Source organism: Oreochromis aureus, linkage group 19, assembly GCF_013358895.1.
Source record: "Oreochromis aureus strain Israel breed Guangdong linkage group 19, ZZ_aureus, whole genome shotgun sequence".
NCBI classification, from domain to species: domain Eukaryota; kingdom Metazoa; phylum Chordata; class Actinopteri; order Cichliformes; family Cichlidae; genus Oreochromis; species Oreochromis aureus.
The window spans coordinates 3010085-3029507 of record NC_052960.1 but is presented as its reverse complement, the minus strand read 5'-3'; the positions used below and the strand labels follow the sequence as shown (position 1 = coordinate 3029507).

The following is a 19423-nucleotide window of genomic DNA, read 5'->3' as shown; positions in this document are numbered from 1 at the left end:
TTTAGTCATTGTGCCCGGCGAGATCAAAGCGGCCCTTTCAACATGTTGCTGTGTTCAGTGAGCTTTCATGTCTTACCTCATTACTGGAAAACTTTTCTTTGATTGAGCCGAGGTCTGAGCTGAGTTTGGTCTGACAATGGGCCTGGACGACTTTCACCATAATACAATGAGGAGGCAACAAAGATGTTGTCTCAAATCCCTCTTGAGATGCCGGGCCTCCTCGCTTTACCGTGGCCAAAAAGCCGCTGAATTACAGTAAGATCCCTAAAAATAAGGATTTGTAACTCCTCTGATCAAACTCAGCTCACGACCGGTAGAGGCCAAATCCCCGCAGGGTACCAGTGTCGGAGCAGGAGATGAGACGAGCTTCTCCGAATACATCCCCTGCCCATTTCATTTTAAACCCCTTCTGATAATGTCTGGAAAAATGGCTTAAAGAGGTTAAATGTAACTTTTTAAATATGCAAGTTTTAGCAGACTTAAATATCCAAAGCACTGTCGGAATGAAAATCGTAGACAATTATATTTGTAATAAAGCACGACACCTTTCCTTAAAAATATTTTATTCATGTGGTTTCTTCACAGCTCCAACATTTTTTTTTACTTCTAACAAAAATGTCATAGCAGGGCACCAATATTTTTTCCAATCATTTTTTTGAGGAATAGAGCAAACAAAGCCTTGAGTGAATCCTTGAGTATACACGCCCCTCTCTGGCTCTGAGAATTGGGCTGCAAAAGTCAGAAAATACTGACAGAAGTGGCGTTTTATGGATTAGTAGAAAACTACTTTTGACCTTTTTTTTTTTTTTTTTAACTTTACCCATTATTTCCCTCCTCACACAGACATTAGCACCACTCTTTCTCCAATTTCTCTCTATTTTTTCACACCTCCTGTCTGACCTTTTTTTTCCTGTCTGAGCTTCTCACTTTTACAACTTAATATCCTCTCCTGCTGATTTAAAATGTTTGTTTTAAAATATTTTTATCATCTTTCCAGTGATAACTGCTTTACGGGCTCAGGTAATTGCAGACTGTCAAACCAAAATGCCCACAAGAGACAATATAAATATTTGAGTGATTAAAAAAAGAGCGGTTCCTGTGACTCGGCCTCTGCAGAAAATTGAAAATGAAATAAACTGCGCCTGTTGCAAATTTTCCACTCTGATAATTTTTCCTTTCTTTGGAGGAGCCGGCCAATAAGAGCCGAGCTTTTGTTCCTGTTATCACACGCTGTTCATTTGTCTCCCGGCCGGAAAGCTGTGTTAAGATAACGCCATCCTATCATCTGATTGTCTTATCAAAGTTGAGCGACACAGCACCTCCAGACACTCTGAACAATCAGTCGGGCTGGATGAAAAGGTTAAGTTCTCTAGACACATCTTGTTAAAAAGGCCACAATACTTGGACAGAAAAACATTTAATCACACAACTTATTCAAGATGTTTTTTGTTGCTTTTCTCTCCCGCTTTGAGGTACCTCACCACATCAGGCTCGTGTAGGCCAATACTCAAAGCCTGTTTCATTTCTTACAGCCTCCTCTCAAGATTTCAAGTGCAAGAGTGTGCAACCCTTATGCAGCGTTTGACACCAGGGTCAGTGGAATTGCCCCACTTGAACTAAAAGACATTTAGTTTGGTTTGGAAAGTGAAAACTCGGACACCGTTAATTTGTTTGCTCTCCCACTAGTCATGACCACAGCAAATGCCATCACCTCAAAGAAGTGGTCGGCCGTCCTCACTTTTATTTGTTTGTTTCTTTGGAGGGTGTCAGAAGTTGTGGAGCCCAGCTGTAGCAGACATTGGACTTGTGCAGGGGGGTGTGGTGACCGTCCAAAAGGAAGGCTTTGCAGGGAGAAAGCTATAGGGAGCTAGCAAACAAGCTAGCGACAGAACAGAGGGGGGTGGTGATGGTGCAGGGAGGAGTGGGGATTCATTTAGCCAGGCATAGCTGCTCTTGTTTGTGGTTGTCCCTGACAGCGTCGGCAACGCTGCTCCAAAGCACCTGTGTTTGCTCACTAGCTTTCCCCCAATCTGCTCGAAAAATGCTGTGAGCATGTCACATGGTGGCCAGATAGCCTGGGCACCATGGGAATACAAAAGCCAGGGCTTTTAGAACAGTTAATCATTAATGGAGGCCTCTCTTTTGTCCCCATTCAGTTCCACGCTGACAGAGGCTTTGATATTACATATAGCAGACAGGTCAGTCGCAGATATCGCCAAGTACATGGACAGGAAAGCGCTTTCAGGCCGCTTGATGACGGGAAGAGTTTCCTTAAAAAGAAAATCTGTAAAGGACAAGGAGAACATATAAGTCAGTTTTATATAACACTGTAGGATTTTTTTTACTATTTAATTAACCGCACACTAATTGTAAAGCAGCTTAGCAAATGCTATTGAGCTCAATTAGTGAGTACTGCTAACAAAAAAATCAAGTAAGGGCAACAAGCTTCATGATTACAGCTCTGTCGGTGATCGTCAGGAATGCAATTAATAGAACGGGTCTTTTATAGAACTGAAGGCTATTTTACCCACCCCACAATTAATTAACATGCCCTAATCTCAGTTTGCTCTCCATCTTGAACTGTCAATGAAAAGTCCTGGGCTCATTTCATGCCTGTCAAAGTGGGCTTTAGAATAGAAGAAAAACGCAATGCGTGAACTTGCTTTCACAAAGCAAGGCCAAATTTATCTTGAGGAGAGATTAGGTTTGCACACCCACGTTCTTATAAAGCCCTAAAAGGGTCAGAGACAAACTCTTATCTTCCATTTACCTCAGCATGCCAATGGTCCTTTATTGAAAGTTAGAGCCTACCCCACCTTAACCCCCCCCCCAGTGCTAATAATACTGTATGGGACTTGGAGAGCATAGTGGGACCACAAACATTTACGGCTGAAAATGCAGCACAAGAGCAGGCAAAGTGGCCACTCAATGCAGGATGCTTGGTGTGCCGAGAGTCAATCATTAACGTGGCACTTTTAGCGATATCTGCTCTCTCGCACAAAGTAGAAGTCAAAAGATAAATGGAGGTGGTGTTTCAGGGAATGATGTAAGGCTCCAGCTCACCAACTTGGGTTCTTGGGCAAACATAGCAGCCTACACACTGGTTTCTTTTGAGATGTTTGTGGATGGTTTTCATGCCTCTCTTAGATAATATGTTCCATAGCTGGCCACCAAAAGTGAAATGACTCAGGTTTATGTTTGTGTTAATATCACTAAAACACTTCCTGAAATCTCTAATGGAAACCACTCAGCCTTTCCATTATCATGCATTTTAAACTTCCCTGTTCTGTTATTAATGACCCGCCTGAAACAGTTCTCCATGTACACAAAAACTATTTGAACTCAGGTGTGTGGAACTACTATGAGTGCAGCATGATGCAGAGACGCCAGCAGAAAGTAAAAACAATTCCTTTGGCATGTGTGAGCGTCACGCAGTCATAAATTGTTCCCTTCCTTGCGTGCAGCTTGTCCTCACTACAGCGTGTTTATTTGCAAACCCTGGTCACCGGTGATAAGAGGCAGTGATGTCCCCAAACTGTAGCTCGCAATCTCTGTTACAAACACAGTAACAACACGCCCATGTTTTTAACTCATTTGCACGGCACAACACACAATAAGGAAAAACACAGAGGCGCTAATAAATCCTCTGTCTCAGCTATAAGGAAATAAATCAGGTTGACTACAGTCAAAGGATGGGCTTAACAAGTGCATGTTTCAAACAAAAGTTCCTGTTTTAGGAGGGAAGGTGCACGGCTGATAGATGGCTTGGCAAACATAGTTGACATACCTGGCCAATGCCATGGGCCGGTCAAAACCCAGGACTGAGAGGGACATTGTGCGAGTGTTTGAGTGTGTGAGCGCATCAGTGTAGCTCTTCTACAGCCATCCCTCTTCCCTCTGAGGCTTGCTCTCCCTCCTCTCCTCCTCTCAGGCCGTGGGGATCACTTCAGTCAGCAGAGCCCTGTTTGACAGAGACTCAGCCTCCATATAAATCCCATCCTCCTATTTATTTGATGTGCAGTTCTACTAGGACGCCTTCGATCCGTCCTCAGGGAGCCCGCATCTCAAAACACTCAAATAGTCTGGGTGCGCAGATAAGCACGGGGCTGGAATTATACTCCCAAATTCCCAAATCCTTATAGAGCATTGTTCCATCGCATTTTAAAGCACTTACATAGAAAGAAAAACTGCCATATGGTATAGGATCGTGAATGAATGCAACTGCTGTTTTCTGTAATTTAGTGTGTTAGTGTGTGTGATGGGACAATGTGAAAAAGGCCAAAAAAAATAAGTAAATAAATAAAAGGAAAAGGGGGAAAAAATATTCCAAATCCTTTTTCCATGAGTGCAATTTGGAGCATTGGAGATGGGTCAGTGCAGTCTGGTGGATGAGTGGTGAACCTTTACGGGGAACACCCAGGAATGTTTAGTTAACTCACCCGCCGCATTCAAGCATGTGTGTCAAAGGTGTTTACAGGGTGCTGACATTCACACACTGGAAGAGAAGTGTTGTCAGTGAAACAGCCGTGTGTGGCTGAACTGAATTTCTAACAGAAGTAATAAAAGATATCTGGAGGAAAAATGTTCCCAAAACAAAAAGCTGCATATGAATTAAGAGTCTGAAAATACTGAGACAATTATTTTTAATAAAATGAAATACAAATGCAAAGGAACTGCAATCGTTGGCACAGCAGCCTTTTCACCAAAAAAGCCTTAAATACATAATTATTCATTTCATTTAAAAAAATCATGAGATTAAATAATAAATTACATATATATAATGTAGCATTTTTATATTTATTTTTGCTTGAATTTCTGTCCCGATATTTAATTCATTTATTCCTTCAGATATATTTGAATTAACACTAAAATTCAGTAAATAAAAACTGACACAGCACTGACTCGATAAGGCAGAAGCACAAAAATTTGACCCCGTTCTCAAAGGTAAAAAATCGTCAGCGCAAAAGATTGTTTTGATCCACGAGTCCAACATTAATCCAGCATGTAAATATCATCAGCACTGTGTCACCGCAGCTGCTCGGTACTGGTTCACCCAGTATTGGATCGCACTGACCCCACGCTGGATACATTTTGAACTCAGTGATGCAGTGACACAAAAACATATTTGAATATTTCTCATGTAATTTTTTAATTTATAGGATTGAGTAACTTTAAATATATTTGTTTAAAATTAAAGATTTTTAGTGCAGCCAAAGATGATGAAACTGTTCTCTTTTTTTATTTATATTTATATTAGTTGTTCTATTCTAGATAATCATAATTAAGCATCATCTTTTTATTCATGGCATATTAATTTTAATTTAGTTTAATTTATGTTCTTATTATTTTTAAATTTGTCTTTTCAAAAGTGGGGGGCGGCGGGGGGGTGTTATCCATTTAAATTATGTTTTTGTTTGCTTTTTTTTTTAATATGTGTGTGGTTAAAATATGAACAAGGTATAATTACTCTAGTAGTAAATTTCATGATTAAGTAACATGTTGATCTGCTAATAAAACGAACTTGATAATATGTGGTTTAATTTCCCCTTATTTGATTCCCCGGCAATAAACACAATTATGCAGTCATATATCCAGCCGCTGTAACACAGGGCAAACACAAGATATGTGAATCTAAATGTTTAGTGATTTAAAACTGTGTGATTACGAATCATATTTCCACAGTTTAAAAAAAATGCTATTTGTATTTTAACACGTTCTTTTAATAAACGTGTTGGTGAGATATGGGTTGTTAACACTTTTATTTATAACAGATAAATGGAGACTGAATGAAGAACAGAATTTATTTTGAAAATAATATAAAATTGACTTTTTTATTCTTTGTATAATGTGTAGTATTTTTGTCTGACATCTTTTTGAAAATAGAAAATTCTGAATACATCTTTTACTCTGTGTTTCAAATACAAACGTCAAAGATGTGCCCATGAGCAAACACTCTCAGTAAGTCCTCTCTGTCTGTCCGTGTGGCCACCCACCGAGTGCTTTGGGGCATGAAGCGAATGACTTTAACCGTGTCCTACCAGCTCGCCATACTGACCCACAGGTGACAAAACGGCTAACCTGTTAAAGTGCCTGTACACCCAATTACTTTAGGTCACATCGCGTCCACGTCTAGTAACTGAACCACACACGAGAAAGCTGCAGACTTCACTCAGACTGGCATTGTTTAAGGTAATTGGAGGAGTGTTGTAAGTTTCCTATGACTCACAAGGCTCTTTTCTCCACCCATGAATGCTGGAAGATTGTAGGTCGTAGTTAACTTAAAAACGAAGTCCTCTCAACTCATAAATTACACGGTAACGGACAACCTTAAGCAGTGTTGAAATGCCTCGAACAGAGCTTTATTTCAGCGTTGCTGGAGCGTGAAGCTGAGAGCACCACCCCACAAGGAGCCTGGCTCTCACAACCACAAATAAGACAGCTATTTATCTTGCCATACCTGAGGTCTGACATGCTGGCAAAACGCTGGTGGTGCACCAAAGGTGGATGTGAAAACAAGCACTTACTGTTTCTTAATGGTGTTGCTCTTTGAGGTATTGCTTCCGTAACAGGTGATACCCTTTTTATTGTTGTGAATAAAGTCAGGTCTTGAATTTAAAATTTCTGGCCTAAACAAAAGGGTTTTCCTTCCTGGGGCCTGTCTTGGCACAGCTACTGGCACTTTGAAATCTGATCTGATAGATTAAGAGCTTATCCATTAGAATAAACCATTGTGGAATCGTCGTGGGCTGGGTTTTCACTCGGCTGAAGAAAAGAACAGTTTTCATGCCATATCTTTGGGTGCAGACTGTATAGAAAGATGCACACACTTGTATAAAAGTGGCCTTACAAACATAGCCAGTGAAAAGCTTTCTTAAAGGTTTCACTCACAATATCAAATTGTGTTGAAATGATCCTCCGTCTGACCACCCAGGGGGTCCCTGACATCACAACCTTTACAGAGGGGGAGGGGCTCAGTGTGTGTGTGTGTGTGTTTGTGTTTAGGCAAGTGTCTGCTCACATGCATGAATATGCTGCTTCATCTTATGTGTATTGATCCTGCGGTGACATCCCACTCCTGCTCTTTTCTGTTTGTTTGTTTGTGTGTGTTTCAGATTCATTTGCCATTGTTATTTTATTCCCTGCAGACTTTCGCGGGGAAGCACGCTACTTCCATTTCCTGCCACCCCGGCAGCATTACATGGACCGAGTGTGTGTGAATACACATTCAGCAGAGAACTGGTCAATGTAAATGCAAACACCAACCGACACACCAAAACAAAGGAGCACAATATGCTTCTCTCTGCCAGAGCCCCTACACTTGCTCTATTTGCCCTCTTTTCTGGTTGGAGTCGCCATTAGGTCATATAATGGCAGCATCAAGTGCCCTCAGCAGCTTTCTGCCTTTGACTGGAAAAGGACTTTTTGTTGAGCGCTACAAGCACGACTCCTGTCTTAGAGCTTTCCTTGCGCCATAAATCTAGATCCCCAAAAATTATTTAAACTAGGCCTCCTGCTAAAACCATCTAAGCGCCGTTATCACAGTCGGTGCTTGACTTGTGCTTCCTTCTCTAATACGAGAAGAGGGGTCACCCGTTATCCCCCTCCCACAGCCCCAGCTGCCTTTTATGGTAAAGAGAGAGCAAATCGAGGCCAAAACGAGTACACATGCTAAGGTGAACAGAGATACACAAGTGATACCTCATTCAATTAGACAACACCATTAAGGCAGGCAGAATGCGGACAGATAAATGACCATACAGTATGGCGTACAATGGGAATTAAAAGTATAGGGCAGCTGTGCTCTTATCTGGCCGTGGTAGAAGAAACCAGGCAACAAAGGGAGGCCTAAGACTAAGAGGCTTGATGCATGGGAAAGCCATGGGCCAGCCATTGTGGCTGCCCTTCTGCTGAGCAAATAGTCCAAACTGTTCATTCCCCATCTCCCATTCTCTCGCTGGTACATTGTTTGTGTCCTTGCATTTCATTCTGACTGGGGAAGATTGCTCTCAGGGCCAGTGAGCAAACAGTCCAGAAAAGAGCCAGCTATCTCCTGCCGTTCCCAGGAGAACTAGCATTTTTATTTCAGCTCCAAGCTGTCAAAGGATTGGAGAGTTTATGTCAGGATCCTGAATTAATTGCTTTAAGCCTTGGGGCCGACGCCGGCGTTTTTATCACCAAATGTTTGGTAAAATGTTTCCTAGCAAATTATGCGGCCCCCTCCCCACCGTGTCCTCGCTCAGTCGCCAAACATTTGGTATTGGATACATACAGGATGAGTTTCTGCAACACAAATGATGTGTTTAGTTGTTGTGACAGCACAATGGTGTGAATAGTGATGGGCTATAGCACGGCTGTCAAGGATTTGGTGGAATGAAGGCAAACAGCAAACTTTTGTGTGTGTGTGTGTGTGAGTGTGTTTTCTCCCTCTCCATGACGGTAGGTGCACGAGCCAAGCTTGGCAATAAAATTAGTAAGCTTACAGATGCCTCAATAAAACATAGCTGCTCAGACATTTGGTGGACCGAGCTTTAAAGGCTCCAAACTGTCCCGTGAACTGCCAAACTGACTTCGGAACCGTCTGTCATCCTCATATCCATCCCATGATACTGCTAGCTAAATAACTGTACACTGTATATCATAGATTTGGAGGTGAAAAACTCCTATGAATGACCACAAGCCGTATATCCAACCGAGCGGCATGTAGAAACTACTCAGTTTAAAGAACCACTTTTTAAAATTAAATTTCCCTGCAATGAATGCATTCGTAGCTAACACTTGATACAGTTGATACATTTGGCTCAGTTCACTGTTTTAAATCTGGTGTATCTATCTCAATTATCCCAATTATTCTATGCATAATTTTTGGAATTAAAAAAAATGCTGTGGTATTTATGAACACACAATGTTGGCATATCTGGATGTTGCGTTTTCACTTTTGGGGGCCAAAAACAACACAGCAACGGGAAATCCGACACTTGCAGTCCTTGGAGTTACACACCAATAACTGAACCTGGATCCACTGTGTGCATGTTGTTTTTCTTTTTACCGGTCGGCAACCACTGTATTTGCGTCCAAAAAGGCATTAGTCATTTTTCACTTTGCTGTGTGATATTAAACTATTTGTATAAATAAGCCCTTTAACAAATTACCTGTCATCTATCCCTCGCCGTCTACAGTAAATCAAGGATTGCATCGTCTGATCTACATGCTGTTCCCAAAAAAAACATTTGCATATGACGGGATCTCAGTGGGAAATTTGCATCAGCACATACATACAGCTGTCTCTGACTCAGTGACCTCAAACAGTGGTTGCTTGTAACAAGTCTGAACCCACAGCAAATTTAACTGTAACCATGGCCCTTCACAAATGCTTTACGACACCTCTTTCTGCTGGAGACTCCACCATAATAACCCGGCTCTGACCAATAAATCTGCCAGTTGACTCCTTAATCTAAAAGGATATTAAGTGACAAACACCATGATGTTGCTGTCAGCATCAAGCAGGCGAGGGTTAAATAGTGTGTATCAGGGGACTACTCTGCAGTGGGGGAAACATACAGGCCTCATCCTTCACAATAATCTGCTCAACAGCCCTATAGACACTTCCCAGCTTTCCTCAATCCTTCAACGGAGCATCCGTCTTTCCATTATAAATAACACAGCCATTTATATGGGATTAAATTGGGGATTAATTTGATTCAAGTCAGGGTATGGGAATTCATTAACGGGCTGACAGTGACACTATACATGGGGAGAATTTAATTTGAATCCCCCAAGGGAAGCACTGTGAGGCGCTGGAGCTGTGTTGAAATGGAGGTCTGAAAGACAAGGGGGGATATTGTTCTTTAGATTTGGACACTTGTAAGGTGGCACTTTATTGCTGTTGATGGTTTGTTATCAAATTGAGAGCAGCACTACTGTTAGCTGAGATGGCACTGAAACAGACAGAGCATGCTGGACAGCAAGAGCCGGATTTATCTGGAGGAAGAGGCTTACCCTCAGATTTCACCTTGTCTGTCTGCCTGGATCAAGACAGTTTTTGACACTCGCATGACCGTGAAGAAGAATATAGAGGTTTTCTCACACCGACTTGGCTCTCACTCACATGGTATTAAAATGAGCACATTATTTGAATGTCAGTGATTCTCATGAATGTTGAAATGGCATATCTATAACAGCCATTCCTGACAAGCTATGCAGTGTAAAGTAAAGGCATTAAATTCGACTCGGACGCCCATTACAGAATTCGCCCCTGCAGAACACCGCCCTGGCATTCTCTAAATTGGACAAGTCCCATTGTAAGATGGCCTATCAATGTGCACATGTCTGCATAGGAGAACATATGCAGGACAAAATATTCCATAGTTTGTTATTCCGAGGACAGCGCTGGGGGCACACAGGCTTGTTTGCCTTTGCTGGGAGAGGAGATTGGATTGGGGGTTTAAATGAATCGCTGGCGCACCACGTTTATAGGTTTCATTAACTTTTAATGAGTTAGGTGTCCTTCGTTGCGATTGGCTGGCAAAGCTCTGCCTTCACTTCCTGGAACTGGAGCTCAGGGGGAAGTGAGGAGATATTGCAGCATCCTGGCTTCCATGTCATGGCCATGCGTGGCTAAATGTGCCACAATGGGTGGAAGTGGTTCAGAAAAGGGGACGTAACATGGCACTACAGGCGATACCTCCCATCAACACTGCAAGAGCTAAAAGATCTGCTGGGAAATGTCTGAGGAATTATCAACAAGGGCTAAAAGCACGACTGTGTGCATGTACACAAATACATCAGCAGTCAGCCTGACTGATATCTAACTTCACATTTTAAGCATCTCTAATCTCCAACCAATATGAGTTTTTTCTGCCTGGATGATCACACTTCTATTATCTTACATGGAGGGTTGCTGTTTCTTTTTTCTGCTTCTCTTTGAAAACCTAATCTTCCTCTCGTCCGCTGCTGGGCTGAGCCTCACGTCAGCGCTCGAGAGAAACAAAAGCTTTGATGGTCATCTCAATTTTATCTCGATTCCACTGACATAAGACGGAAAGCTCCTCTTCAGAAATTTACATCATCTTCCACACCCTTGATATTTAGCGGTTCCCATACGAGAACTTGATTGGTTTGGTGAGGTGGGGACTGCTTCTCTTCCATTTTCATGATGCTGCAATACTATTTAAGGATAAACACTGACCATCCATCCACTTCCAGCCTTATAAAAGCAGGAGGGTAGTGAGAGGCACCCCGTTCTGGACTGAATAGATTGCCTTTAGGTCACTGCATGTCCCACCAGCTGCTGCCTCACAGTCCTCAATGGGCATTGTTGACGGACCCCTCTCTCTCTCTCTCTCCTTCTCTCTGAGAACATGATGGAGTCCTGCGCTGGAATGTCACACAGTCGTGTCAGGAAAGTGCGGACACATCACAGTTAGCGTCCGCATTCTCAGCCTCCATCCCTCCCTCTCTCTTTCTGCCTCTCACTCGCTCGCTCTCACACACAGCTCTTCATCATCTTCGTAACAAATCTCCAAGATAACCCTGCGTTCATCTAGAGTCACCAAATAATATCTGCATCTGTAACTCTGAGACTTTGCAAAATATTAAGATGAAACATGTCAGCATTACAAATGACAATAAAGTGATTTGTAAATATAGAAAAAATCTGCTTCGCCTTATCAAATCATCTGTATACGTAAAGATTTCTTTAAAAAGGGACAGAGCAAAATTAAAGATAAATTTTAGTCAGAAATCATAAAAGTTGAGGTTTCACTTACATGCACATCTTGTAAATTCCTCATTATATTATTATATTCCAGGTTAAGAGGAGAAAAACAGGCTTTTCTATAAAATAGTTTCTGCTGGCCGTCTCTTGCAGTTTGTATGAATTACCCACAAACCCCAAAATTAAATAAATAAACATTTTAAAAAAGCCAAATTTTTTGCTGATATCTATTTTTTAAAAATAAGGAACATTTGCAATTATTGAAACTCCACTTACTTTAACTGCACTGTTTTAATGGGAAAATTATTTATAAAAGCCAAATAGTTAATTCATTACTTGAAGGTCTGCCTGAGATTCATTTTATGATTTTACTTTTTAATATTTCAAATTTGTCTTATTAAAAACAAATATGCCACAGGAAAGACCGAAGCTCGAAAGTCATTTCAGAAAGCCAAACACACAATAAAACTATGTTTTCAACAGCTGCAACGCAAACTTATGTGGAATTAAAATGTAATTTGTTAATAAATCATTTGTCCCTGCAGTAATCCTGTTTTCATTTCTACCTTTTTGTGCTAGAAATCCGTAATATGTTTGCAGAAGTGCGTATTTATGTGCAAATATCCTTTTAAATACAAACGTGTGGGACAGCCTATGAAACGGCAACAGAAGGAATGCATTTTCAATTGCAAATTAGCTGGTTAACTGATAGATTTGATTTTGATACATTCTAATATCTAAAATTTGGGACACTCTAAATGTATATTTTGGTTATGAGCTCATTTTAAATTCCTATTAAACCAAATGTTTACCAGCGATAGAAAATAGCAGACGTTTATAAATGACAATAACGCAAACACAACCGCAGTGCCGCCTCTGAAAAATAAGCCGTAAATTGTTTATTAATTTCTCAACATAACAGAATTTATTTTCTACAATTTATTTATATATTCTTTTATTTAAAGTTGAATTAATGTTTAAATCTTCTGGATTTATTTGCATAAATTTGTCGAAATCAAATAATAAAACGTTATGATTAAAAGTATTAATTTTCTGTAAATAAGCGCTGAGAAAACTGGAGACACGTACAGTGGCTGGCCGGACGGGACGGGGCAGCGACGCTCACACCGGGATGGGCCGCCTGCTGGGAAACCATGGGTGGCTTTAAGTTTTGACTTTGTGGTCTCTTTAATATACTGAGGGACGGCAGTTTGCCTTGCTAAGATATGGGATTAGGAGTATTTCTGGTGAAAGAGGAGTTAAGTCGGGCTAGTGTGGACGGTCCCTCCCCTGCAAAAGGCTGAGACAGAATTACAGCTTGTTGGACCGGTGTCCCGCCGTCGTCATGGAGACAGATCTACTTGGGTGTTCCAGTCCGCGGGCTGCGGCGCATGGAGAGCCTATAGGTGCGCCAGACACCTTTCTGTGTATATAACACATCTGACTCTTGAAAGAACACTGCTCCAGATTTAATATAGCCTACAGACACAGGCTGATGAGCCAGGCAAGAATCGAAGAGGCTGTATTAGAAGGCCGATTGGAGGATTGATTACAAAACTACCCACTCTCACACACACGCACACACACTTCTTATTGTTCTTCCCTTCCGAGGCCAGTGTTCATACGATAATTCCAATAATTTGTTGGTATTATTTCAATTCTTTTATGCGTAAACCGATGGTGTAAATGGAGTCCCATCAGGCTGATATAGCCTATTCAGTTGACGCCCATGGGTGGATGCGCATATGGCTTATAGGGTACTGAGTCATTCATCGAAGACAGAGGCCCAAACTCGCCTAGGCATTAAAATACGTCGCTGTAGGGAAAATGTCTCACTTTGGACGTCTGACGCTATTTAAAGTGATAAAAAGAAAAGGAGGTAAATCGTCTATTGTTGCAGTAAATATATCCTCGCCCCCAAAAGACTGAACTAAACAGCAGATGATTTTATAGTACAATGATATTTGGTCTATTGTTTCCATCTACGCTGATTTTTTTTTTTTAAACATATATATATTATTTCCCATCTGCAATGAGAGTCAGAGTGCCTCTGAGAAAAAGGGGGTCCTGTTTTCAGGCCCTAATCAAGAAATATGCAAATACGCTCACAAAAAATGCAGAGAAATCAGGTTAGCGGGGTAAGAAAAAAAGAAAGGATCAACAGGCCGGGCCATCCTTTATTCAGTTGCTATAACAACAGATGTGCTCGTCTATGATGGCGCGGCCAGGAGCTCCAGAGGTATCCTCCCCGATGGGAAAACCTGAATAAAGTTAGGAGATGCATGAGCCCCGGCGCACTTTTGTCTGCCGGTACAGATTGAGGTTGGTTACCTTTGAACCGGCAAAGCTCCACAAGGCCATTCCCGGCTCAGTGCGCGCAAGAGGGGGCTTGACTGGGGTTACCCCGCCTTCTGAGGGTCGGGCGAGAGCAGCGTTGGAATATAACTGTTTAATATTGGCCGAGGAACAATTTGAAGGGCTGTCCATCTACTTGAGATTTTAAAGAACCTAATCTGAATGAACATCATCATAATTATTATTATTATTATTAGTATTATTATTATCATTATTATTATTATTACATGTTTGTGTTTAATATAACGGTAAAGATTCTAGCTTTAAAATTAAGACTTCCGGATTTTGATTCCAGGAAAAAAGAAAAAAGGGGAAATAAGATAAAGTACGTATTATCCTAATTTTCTTAAAATATTTTATTAAACACGTTTTATTTTCATATATTACTTTACATTTGATTAAAACTGGTGCTGGAAAATAAAATCGATTCAGTGTATTTATATACCGGTACCAAATAAAAGCAGTAGAGTCAGTGTTGCAGGAAAGCTCGCTTTCAGGATGTAAGAGCAGCCACACTGATACCAATCAGCCGCACACTGCAAAAAATATCCGCACTCAGTCTCACATGTCTGTGAACAAGGGAAGAGATCCGCTGGTTTCGTGTGTTTCCTCCAGTTTAAACAGTCGCTTTTCTCTAATGTGCTACAAGTTACAATTTTGGACAGAGTTCATCTATTTGGATGTTTTACTTTTGCGAAATAACCACCAATTGAGGCGAGAGAAATCATCTAATCAACTGAAAACTTTTAATTAAAAACAAAAATTACGCAGTTGAAAGAGTAAAGCCAACCTAGTGTCGTGTCCGTGGCAGTTTTTTGCAGTGCGCTAAGGTCTCTCCAACATGCAACTCAGAGACAGGAAAACTTGCAGCAATCACACAACCTGCAGGTCCTCTCAGCCTTGCACCACCCTGTCGTGAAATCAAATACGTCTCGTTTCGACTGAATTTAGGATATCAGCCTCTGCCCCCCTCCACCCCATGCACCCCCGGGAACGGCTGTCAAACCGTCTATCCCTCCAAGTAAAAGGAAAAAAACGATGTAAGAAGACAGATTTATAAAAATAAAAGCTTCATACCTGCGCAAAATAGCCGCTGCTTGTTGTTGGCAGGCCACACAGGAGCCCATTGTAGAAGCTCGCCTTCTGCCTTCTGCAAAGGGCTCCAGACATCACGGCATTTATTTGAGCTCAAACTCTGTCACTGTTGACTTTAGCACAAAGCAAAGATTTCACTGCCCCGCTAGTTAAAAAAAATGATTATTTTACAGAGATATCGATCAGTGTGCTATAAAAAATCAGCTTAGCATTATATGTCTAAAATGAATAGAACGAAATTTAATGTCTGTGTAAATTTACAGAGCTGCGGCGTCCTATTCAAAGTTTACACTTGTGCAATTTGGTTTGTGTGTGTACTCTTCCTATATGTGAGCATAGCCTACACTCTATTGTTTACTGGCTTTGTTTATTCGCAGATCACGCTGTTTAAAGTACGATCTGTAAAGAGGGTCTGGAGAATAAACGCACACTTTAGGCCCTACGTGTTCAGAAGTCGAAGGGGTGTCATTTGGTTATAAGAGGAGCAGAAATGCTCCCAAACTCCCTGGCCTTGGATTTGAGCTCAGGAGGGGACTTGGAGTCATTTGGATGACAACTAGCCTATCTTATCTAACAAGTGGGGAGGGTCCCACTACTTTAAAAATAGGCAGAAGACAATGGTCCCCCAGATTGTGGGGAGAAAAGTTAGAGCATCGCATTGAGCCGGCTCTGTTCCCAAATCAGGCCCCTTTTGCAACTATTCTCCTGCGCCACGGGAGGCTGTTTTATGTGACAATGACACTAATCTTATTCAGTGATCCAAACTTTGCACTGTGCGCGTGCGTGCGCGCGCGCCAGTGTATGTGTGTGAGAGAGGGAGAGGGGAAGAGAGAGAGTATGTGTATGTGTGGGAATTTAATGGCTGGCATAATGTATGCATGTAGGCTGCATATAATCTCACCAACTGCAGCTGAAGATTGCGAGATTAAATGGGAACGTGTGCATTTCTGCCTTTGGATCGACTGTGTGGGGTCAATTTTGCTAAAAACTGTTTTAATATATATATATTTAAATTATCCTGCCGCTTTTTTTCTTTCAAACCTCCTTTTTCCTCACTTTAGTTTAAAAATATTATATTATAGAATGTGGCGCACTGGCTACATCTCCTTTTTTTCATATAAATATTTGAATTTGTGGTTGGGATTAATGAGCATATATGTGTGTTGTTTACATTTCCTGAATGACAAATTGGGAGCATTGTTCCCGGTTTTATCCAGCAAAGCTATTAATCCAAGCTGACTGTGCGCCTTACGTGGGTAAGAATAAATTCCAGAATTTGAATTAAATAAATAAATACATCGTGAGAAACGTATTTTATGATCCCAAACATGGATGAATGGATTCGTTTTTGTTATGATAATATAAACCAAAACTGGACTAAATTAATGCCGCCTCAAGTTGTATCTTTCTCCTGCAAATTCTCCGTTTGAAGTTCGTTTTTTGGATAAAATCTAATTTTTCCTATAATAATAATAATGATAATAACAATAATAACAGTAATAATAATAATAATAAATGGTCCAACACCGTGACATTCAGAAAACAAAACCAATAACACTTTAATATAGATTCTGTTCTTGTCACTACAAGAATACACATATACAAGCCATAAATAGGAATTACACAAATGATTGAACAAATCCAGCGAGGCATTTCGAGTCATTTACGAGTCCAGTTATGCGGACGCAGGCTATTTTACAGCAAGTTGTTGTTGGTTGTCTTTGGGTCCAGTCCTGAAACCAACTTCTGAGCAGATTTCCGTCACATTTTCAGTGTTTTTTAATCATTAATATCAGCATCCTCTCAAAATAATTAGGCTACTAACAAACTCGACAACTAAAACTGTGGGAAACGTCAAAAATATCTGAAATACATATTGTACACAAAGTCTATACTTTTTTCTTTTACAAATGTACAAAGTGAATGGGAAGAAAGTCCACATTACATGAGGGGATAAAAGAGTTTACGAGGAGTTCATGATTGGTCTGGAATAGACACCTTGGTAGTAAGTTGTGTCAGGTATGGATGAAGAATCCAGACCGGCTTTCCCCGCCATGGAGCCCATGGAAAGAGGTCCCGCCATGGGGGAGCCATAGCCGGAGTAATGCATCACCTGCTCGTAAGTCTTTAAGTCCATTTTGTGATGCTGCTGCTCCGAGGACATGAGGTTATTTATGGAGAAAGGGTGGTTGAAGGAGTAGTGGTGCTCCGGCTTCAGGTGGGCTTCGTGCGCAAGAACCGAGTGATGCTGAGACATGAGGTGCTGCCCCTGCGTCACCGGGCTAGCAGCGGTGTGCTCCGGGCTCAGGGCCTGGCTCGTCTTCATGTCCGACAGGGACCTTTTGTGGTCGCTGGAGGAGGAGTTGGAGAGCGGGGACTCGTTGCCGTTGCAGCTCTCTGAGCTGCTGTTGGAGGAGCCGCCGTCCCCTGACTTGCGGCCCGGTTCCTTCATCTTCTTGTCGCACTTAAAGCGTTTCTGCCTCCTCAGGTAGCAGCCGTTCTCGAACATGTTCCCGGAGTCCGGGTGCAGAGTCCAAAACGAGCCTTTCCCCGGTTTATCCGGCGACCTGGGCACTTTGACGAAACAGTCATTGAAAGACAAAGAGTGGCGAATGGAGTTCTGCCAGCGCTGCTGGTTCTGTCGGTAAAACGGGAAGAGGTCCATTATCCACTGGTAGATCTCGGCTAGTGTCAGCATCTTGCTCGGGGACTGCTGGATGGCCATGGTGATGAGAGAAATGTAGGAGTACGGGGGTTTGGCGTGCGTGTAGCTCCTGCGGTAGGTCTTTGGGTCTCTGGACCTGTTGATGTTAGACTGTCCGTATATCGGGCTCATGGCGTTCATGTTTGAGTACGACGTGAGGGCGTTCATAGACGCGGGCTGTGCGGTCATGGGACTCATGCTGGGGCTCAGGGCTGCGCTCATTGCCGTCATCCCTGCGCCCATGCCGTTCATGGCTCCGGTTCCCGGTGACATGCCGGTCATGGAGGGGCTCATGCCCGTGTTGACGTATGACATATTCATGGAGTTGGCCGTCATGTTGGCAGTGGTGCTCATGCCGGACATGCTCATGTAGGTATTCATAGAGTTCATTCCCAGGCCCGCGTTCATGTTGCCAACCGAGGTGTAACACTGTCAGTGAGGGAAAGAGGCATTCGTGAGTTTCATCTGGCATTGCAGCGAGGAATAAAGCGGCACAGTGATTTCTAAACACGGCGAATCGTTATCATTTGAGCGTGATAAAAATCGCCTTATTCATCTCCATAAATAATACTGAATATTTTAAAGCTTCCCGGTTTCGTAAGTGTGAAGTGGCAGTGTGGTAAGCGTTTGCTCTCGCGCGAAGTATTTCCTAAAAATGAAAAACAGGGGTGTGTATATTTAACAATATATTTAACGGCACTATTACAACAAAACATAAATAAATAAATAAAATTGAGGTGACTATTCCTCTTAAAATGTGCAACCTAGATGAAAATCGTACTCGGTGTGCGTGTGTCCACTGAAAAATCTCCCCGAAATCAAACAGCACACGTGTTTATTGGGTGGAAACCTGACCAACAATAACCCGATTTAGTAGAAACACGTAGAGACTTATGAAATTATAATCCGAGCGAAAAGTTTCTTCCCCTACATGTCAAGCAACTTTGTTAGGATAGTGCGCTGCGTGGAGATGGGGGAGGATTTGGAGGCGCCTCAAGTCAATATTTGATCACAAAGTTAATATTATCTCAGGGCTAATATTGAGTTGTATAAAATGGGATCGGCTTTAGACAGAAAAAAATATATATTTAAGGTACCCACCTCGGGCTCTCCGTAGTAGGTGCTCCAGTCGGTGTGTTCGTGTCCTTCCATTTTAACTGCTCCAAGCATCATGGAGGACTTTTACAAAGCGTCTCCCAGCAGAGGGAAAGCCAAAAGTCTCTCTAATAGCAGGTAACTGGGGACCACTGAGTGTATTTAGGTCGTCGGTGTGTCCCTTCGTCGAAGACTGGAGCATGTGTGTCTTATGGAGCCAGCCGTGAAATGCGTCTGTCAGTGACTGGAGTTCAAATGACGCTCCGTGCTGCTTGTTAACGCTGTGATATAGCTCTGTGCTCTAGGCAAGCCTCCAATCCCTACTTCTACGCCTTGGGCCCTATTTGAATAATCTCCTCGCACCTAGGCGTGAGACTCCTCGAGCATCCCCCCACCCCAATTGTACACCTGCGCTAACTGAAAAGAACAGTTTCATATGAAAAGCTTCATTATAAACTAAT

General features: G+C 42.0%; 1 protein-coding gene and 1 long non-coding RNA gene across 2 annotated transcripts; both read right to left on the bottom strand.

Moving 5' to 3' along the window:
- Positions 1 to 546: 546 nt before the first annotated feature.
- LOC120434933 lies at positions 547 to 15281 on the bottom strand. Its single transcript, XR_005609436.1, has 2 exons — positions 15146 to 15281; positions 547 to 2284 (listed from the first exon to the last, which is right to left on the bottom strand). It is a non-coding gene; the product is annotated as an uncharacterized LOC120434933 (long non-coding RNA).
- A 1416-nt stretch (positions 15282 to 16697) lies between these two features.
- On the bottom strand, positions 16698 to 19277 carry foxa2 (forkhead box A2). The gene is made up of 2 exons (XM_031752967.2): positions 18969 to 19277; positions 16698 to 18296 (listed from the first exon to the last, which is right to left on the bottom strand). Exons 1-2 carry the CDS (start codon positions 19038 to 19040, stop codon positions 17127 to 17129), a joined length of 1242 nt encoding a protein of 413 aa, XP_031608827.1. The 5' UTR covers positions 19041 to 19277; the 3' UTR covers positions 16698 to 17126.
- Between the last annotated feature and the right edge of the window lie 146 nt (positions 19278 to 19423).